The 6144-nt window shown below is 34.2% G+C and overlaps 1 protein-coding gene across 1 annotated transcript; it reads right to left on the bottom strand.

Moving 5' to 3' along the window:
- Positions 1–4221: 4221 nt before the first annotated feature.
- On the bottom strand, positions 4222–5170 carry LOC111882143 (uncharacterized). The gene is made up of 3 exons (XM_023878507.1): positions 4910–5170; positions 4688–4795; positions 4222–4593 (listed from the first exon to the last, which is right to left on the bottom strand). Exons 1-3 carry the CDS (start codon positions 5168–5170, stop codon positions 4222–4224), a joined length of 741 nt encoding a protein of 246 aa, XP_023734275.1.
- Positions 5171–6144: the final 974 nt, after the last annotated feature.

Below are 6144 nucleotides of genomic sequence, written 5' to 3'. Positions count from 1 at the left end.
GAACTCACTAAACTTTTTGCTTACAGTTTTAGTTTATGTTTCAGGTACCTCTTCGTCTAAGGGGAAGGAGTCGGCGGTGTAGCAGTGCATCATACACACACATGATTTCCGCTTAAAGTTTTATGGGATTGTACTATGATATTCTATTACTTCGAATAATATGATTTTGAGACATGATACTATGGTTTTATGTATTGACATGATTTTGGCAGCGTCTTGATAATTTATTTTATAAATCACTTAATTAAAAATGAAATTTTTGGCCTTGATTTTTGGGATGTTACAGCGATCCACTTCAGGAAGATGGGAAACTTGGGTTCCCGATACATTGGACCTTTTCGGATTATTGCTAGGGTTTGTAAGGTGTCATATAGACTGGATCTTCCGGAGGAGCCCAATCATATTCACAACACTTTTCATGTCTCCCAGTTACGGAAGTGCATACTAGATGAGGAGGCAGTGGTGTCATTAGATAATATTCAAGTCGATGAGCGCCTGAATTACGTGGAGAGGCCTATGGTAATTCTGGAGAGGAAAGTGAAGGTTCTACGGAACAAGGAGGTACCTTTGGTAAAGGTATAATAGGAGTACAGGAGGGGATCTGAGTAGACGTGAGAGTCAGAGGCTGAGATGTGAGAGCATTACCCGTATCTGTTTGATGCAGCGGACTTCGAGGACGAAGACTAGTTCAAATAGGGGAGAACTGTAACATCCTGACTCCCAGGTACTAATTTGAGTTTTAAATTAACATTTTTAGAACCTACTCAACGAGTTGGTTTCCCTAACTCATCGTGAAGAGATTGATCAGGCCGCGTGATTTATGGAACCTAATCGACGAGTTGGAGGACCCAACTCGGCGAGTTGAGATTGTTTATGAAAACCCTAATCTTTAGGGTTTGCACCCTATTTAAAGGATCTTAAGTCCCCTTTCCAGCCTCCTTACTACCTTTTCACGTCCATAAGAAAACCCTAATTGAGCTAACCCCTATTTTGAGTGTGTGTGTGTGTGTGTATGTGGCTAAAAGTGTGTGTTTGGTGTGTTCCTTGAAGAGACTTGAAGATTTAGAAGCTTGGAACGAGAAGGGGCTTGTAGATCCAGCATCTACATCATTTTAGCATCCTTTTAGAGGTAAAAAGTCACTACCTTGATAATTTTCTTGTTAGATCTCTTCATTCAAGTGTTTAGGGTCATTTCTAGCTTATCCTTGGAGCCCTTCTGCTTTTTAGCATGATTTGAAGTTGTAACGTCAGATCTGGACTCCTCTAGGCCCTCATGTACATAAAACCTCAAGCCCTATGAAGCCTTGGCCCTTCTCCATGCCCTAAACCTCTTTCTAAGGCTAGTTTTGATTGTTTTAGCTTCTTGAAGCCTTGCATGCACGTAAAGTTAGCAACTTTACGTGGCAACTACACCCTAAGAGGCTAGATCTACAGTTTGGAGCCTTGGTTTCGCTTAAAAGCATCTAAATGAGGGAAGGATTGAAGGAATTCGATGAGCTGAATAGTCAACTTGACGAGTTCGATGAGGGTTTCCCACTTTCTGGATTCTGCATGGACTCAGCGAGTTAGTGAGATAACTCGACAAGTCGGTTAGGGTTTTCCAAGATTCTGGATGCTGCATGGACTCGATGAGTTGTCTGGTAACTCGGGCAGTTAACTAGGTCTTTCGTGATCTTCTAAGTTGCGAAGGAACTCGACGAGTCTATAAGTTGCACTCGACGAGTTCGGTCAACATGGACTGTTGACCTTGACCGTTGACTTTGACTTTTACCAAGGGTTGACCAAGTTTGACTTCTGAGGGTATTTTGGTAATTGGATAATTTACAGAATTGGATCAATAGTGGTTGTAGGTGTTGATGTTTGGAGCCATGTTTCGGGAGTTTGATCTTTTCAATTCTGTTCGACGTTGTGATGTGAATTTTCCTCACTATACTCACGGGTCGAAGGCACCAAGGCCGGCCCTTTAGATTGTTATCTTGCGTTATTGTTAGTGTGATCTGTTAGATCGGTCTCCTGGAAGATAGGATGGTTCTATGTGGTTATGATTAGTTATATCGGTATCCTAGTAGATAGGATGTTGCTATGCTTAGTGATCTGTAGATCGGTTTGTCTGTCTGTAGACTGATATATGACTATCTAATATATGTGCACATGATTGATTGGTGGTTGAGGCTTATCTACTTTGTGTGAGAGCCAATAGACTAGGGCATTCCAACCCGATGGTTATGGGTCGAGAGTATTCCATCGCACGGATGATTGGACTCATAGTATGTGGGCATTCAAACCTGATGGTTGTGGGCCGAGGGTATACCATCTTGAGGATGATTGGACATGTAGTATGTTGGCATTCCAATCCGATGGTTGATTGGGCCCATACTATGTTGTTATTATATGTGTTTTATTTGTTGTGCGGCTATTTTGGGGGAACTCACTAAGCTCTAGGCTTCCAGTTTTGGATTTTGTGTTAGGTACTTCAAATGATCGTGGGAAGGCGAAGGTGTGACCGTACACTTCCTCGTTTTATGATTTTGATTTCTGGGAAAAACTCTGATATTGATTTATTTTGGAAACAATTTGTGAATATTACTAGTTTTGGATGATTTTGCAAAAAATTTATGCACTTGGGTTGTTTTTCAAAAGTTAAAATTTTTTGTTAATTTCTATGGATGCTACAGTTTTAAGGATCCTGGCCCCAACCATGGTATCGAGAGACGTAGCGGAGATATTGAGGAAGTGGAGTACAGATGTCCCTCTAAACGTCTTCATCATTAATGAGTCATGACTAAACTTTAAAAAATAAGGAAAGAGGAAAAGATAGAATATGAGAAAAAAATCCAAAGAGAATAAATGGAGAAGCACTTGGATCACCTTTGGTGCAAATTCAACAAAATTTAACTAAAAGTGGACAAAAATACTTGCTTAATATATATATATATATATATATATATATATATATATATATATATATATATATATATATATATATAAGGGATAGTTCAAATAAAAACTGTAAATACTGTGAAAACGTAAAAACACTACTTGTATGTTATTATTCTACAGTGAGATTTCTATACACAATTTTATGTCATTATTCAGCAATGAACAAATACATACTCCCAGGTTAAAACTAAAATTAAAATTTACTACAAAAATGTACATATATAAATTTATAATAGAATAATAATATTCTAATGAATATATTAATAATCAAACATTAATATTCATATTAGAATTACTTCAACAATACACGGACACAACATTCATTGTAGAACATATATATATATATATATATATATATATATATATATATATATATATATATATATATATATATATATATATATATATATATATATATATATATATCTGTGTTTGTGTATACACACACGTAACACTATATATAGTGCTCTAACCCTACACTATATTTAACGTTGAATTTTAGTGTAACATTAAATATAGTGTTGAACAAAGAACAATATACCTAAAATATTCTTTTTAATGTTAAATATAGTATAAAGGTTTGGAGGACTTTAGTGTTTACACTATAATTATATAGATATAATGTAAAAAAAATAGTGTGAAGGGTTGGAGTTGGTTTTAATGTATTGACCATATTTTCTAGTTTGGTCCCTTAAAACTTGTCATATTGACGCTTTAAACACCAATCTCAAAACACTACATTCTAACACTTTAAAAAATATCACTTTAACCCCTGGACTTTATTTAAACCTTTTATAGATTATATTTACCCTCAATTTTCTCATAATTTAATTAATTCAATTGTATACATTTTATTTATTATCTAATTATAGTAAATATAAATTAACACCTTTTATTATTATTATTATTTTGTTTTATAGCTTATAATCGAAATAATTATATATATATATATATATATATATATATATATATATATATATATATATATATATATAAAGTTGGAGAACTCGCTACTCAGTACTTACTCGGCCGAAGGGGGGTGGGGGGGTAGCGAGTACTCGGATTACTCGGGGAGTACTCGAGGAGTACTCGGATACGGTAAATCATGTAGAAAAATATTTTAAAGGAAATTATACATGTCATAGATCATAATTTAAAATATTAGTTAATGTAAATTCATTACAAAATTAGGTGAGATATCAACAAAATATACATTTTTAAATGTTAAATTGTTTCAAAAATAGACACCATTCTTTAATATTATATATTTAGATTAATCATTTAATCTTCCTCTTCCAATGTAGCTCCGATTTGTTTGTTGATGTTAACTCCATCCGATTCATATTCAACATCTTCATTTAGTTCTTCCTCATCCTCCGACACAAATTCTTCCACATCAAGTTCTCTCAATCTAGAACTTCTACGATTTTGAAAAAACTCGTCACCCATAGCTTCATCGGGCTCAACTTCATCCAACAATACATCATTTTCGACAATCCATTCTTGAGCCTCACTTGCATCTTTTGCTAAAAGTACTTCCATATCCTTAGTCTTCCTTTTCTTGTTATTTTCCATCAAATTTGCATTATATTGAACAAAAACAAGATTATTCAATTTAGATGTCTCTAATCTGTTTATTTTCTTTGTATGTACCTACAAAATTAAAGAAGCTAAAAAAGTTTGATAAATATACAAGTTTTGAATAAACTACTTAAAAATTATAATTAAAATTTAGTAAACTACCAACCCCTTCAAAAATGCTCCAATTTCTTTCACACTCCAAAGAACTAGTTGTTAAAGAAAGTATCATTGTAGCAATCTTTCTCAATTGTGGAGTTGAGGCACCATAAGCTACCTACCAATTCACTACAAGTTGAAAAAAAAACATTGTTAAATTTATTATTTTGGAATTTTATAAAATAAATACAATTTAAAATATATTACCCGGATCAAATTTGTCATTGTTCACCTCACATCCTTTAATTGCAATTTCTCGACTAGATTTTTCTTGTTTACCCATGTAAACCGGCAACTCAACCATCACGATATGGTTTTGCAAAGAATGATCTCCCGGATATATTGTATCAACAAAATCAACAATCGCATCGGTCACATCAATATCATTTTGGATCTCCGGATTCTTATAAAGATAATATTGATTTAAAAGGTAAGTCGTCAAATTTAGGGGTGTATCAAGCCTACCTTTCATCTTTTTCGAAATGATATCCATAATAGGCTCATACGCTTTTTTTTATTGTTGCCCAAAGCATTAATAATTTCTTGTTTTGCATTTTGAATCTCAAAGGCATGAAAAGGAATGTCACATTCATAGGCCCATCTACAAATATATTCTTTTACACGAATCATGTGTTCCTTACGAATAGCATTTGACATATTTTCTTGTTTGCTCTTTCCCATGTTTGAAACAACTTGGGGGTTGATAGTGTTTGGAAACCGATCCATAGGCCCAAAAGAACGTTAAGCCTTCATAGAGACAAATGAATCTTCCATCAAATCATCATCGATGGTAATGGTTTCATTCTCACTACTTCCAATATTCACTTATGCTCTTAAAGACTAATTTTCATCTACCTTCCCTTCTTTTTATTTCGGTTATCAAAAAGAGCATCTCTACATTTGATTTGGTCATTTTTTGTGGCCTTTGGGCATGAAGAAACATTTCCCTTAATTTGTGCAATATGTTGTTTTAGTCTATTAATTCCCCCGCCCATCTCTTTATTACATAAAATGCATGTCACTCGCTCCAATTTCTTAGGATTCACACACAATGCATATTCCCATCCAGGATCATTTGATTTGTGTTTAAGATTCTCTTGAGCTGCAGTTGATCCCATAGACGGGGTTGTTGTGGTTGATGTCATTACTTCAGTTAGAAATCTATCTAACACAAAGTGAGTTAGTGAGTCTAAAACACATATCCACTGCCACTTGTAAAGAAATCATGAAATACACTAAAATGCTAAATACATACACACCATAACAGTAAAGAAATCACGAAATAAGTACACTGATACACACAAACCGACAATCTTAAGGTAAAAATGAGAAACATGGATAGAGTTCTTGATGTAATACACTAATACACAGCTAGATAAATGAAATACATTAACAGTAGGATATTGTGGGAGTTCTTGATGAAGAAATCTGAAATCCACATCGAGATAGAATAACACTATAACAGTA

Source organism: Lactuca sativa, chromosome 4 (genome assembly GCF_002870075.4).
Source record: "Lactuca sativa cultivar Salinas chromosome 4, Lsat_Salinas_v11, whole genome shotgun sequence".
Lineage (NCBI taxonomy): Eukaryota > Viridiplantae > Streptophyta > Magnoliopsida > Asterales > Asteraceae > Lactuca > Lactuca sativa.
Note: the sequence above shows the minus strand (reverse complement) of the source record. Positions and strands in the feature narration are given on the sequence as shown.

Excerpts from the sequence above, each read along its gene's own strand:
- LOC111882143 (XM_023878507.1), bottom strand. The coding sequence starts at position 5,170 with ATGGATATCATTTCGAAAAAGATGAAAGGTAGGCTTGATACACCCCTA. Across the intron at positions 4,796-4,909 it reads TTGCAATTAAAGGATGTGAG|GTAGCTTATGGTGCCTCAAC; the intron begins GTGAACAATGAC and ends GTGAATTGGTAG. Across the intron at positions 4,594-4,687 it reads ATTGGAGCATTTTTGAAGGG|GTACATACAAAGAAAATAAA; the intron begins GTTGGTAGTTTA and ends TTAATTTTGTAG.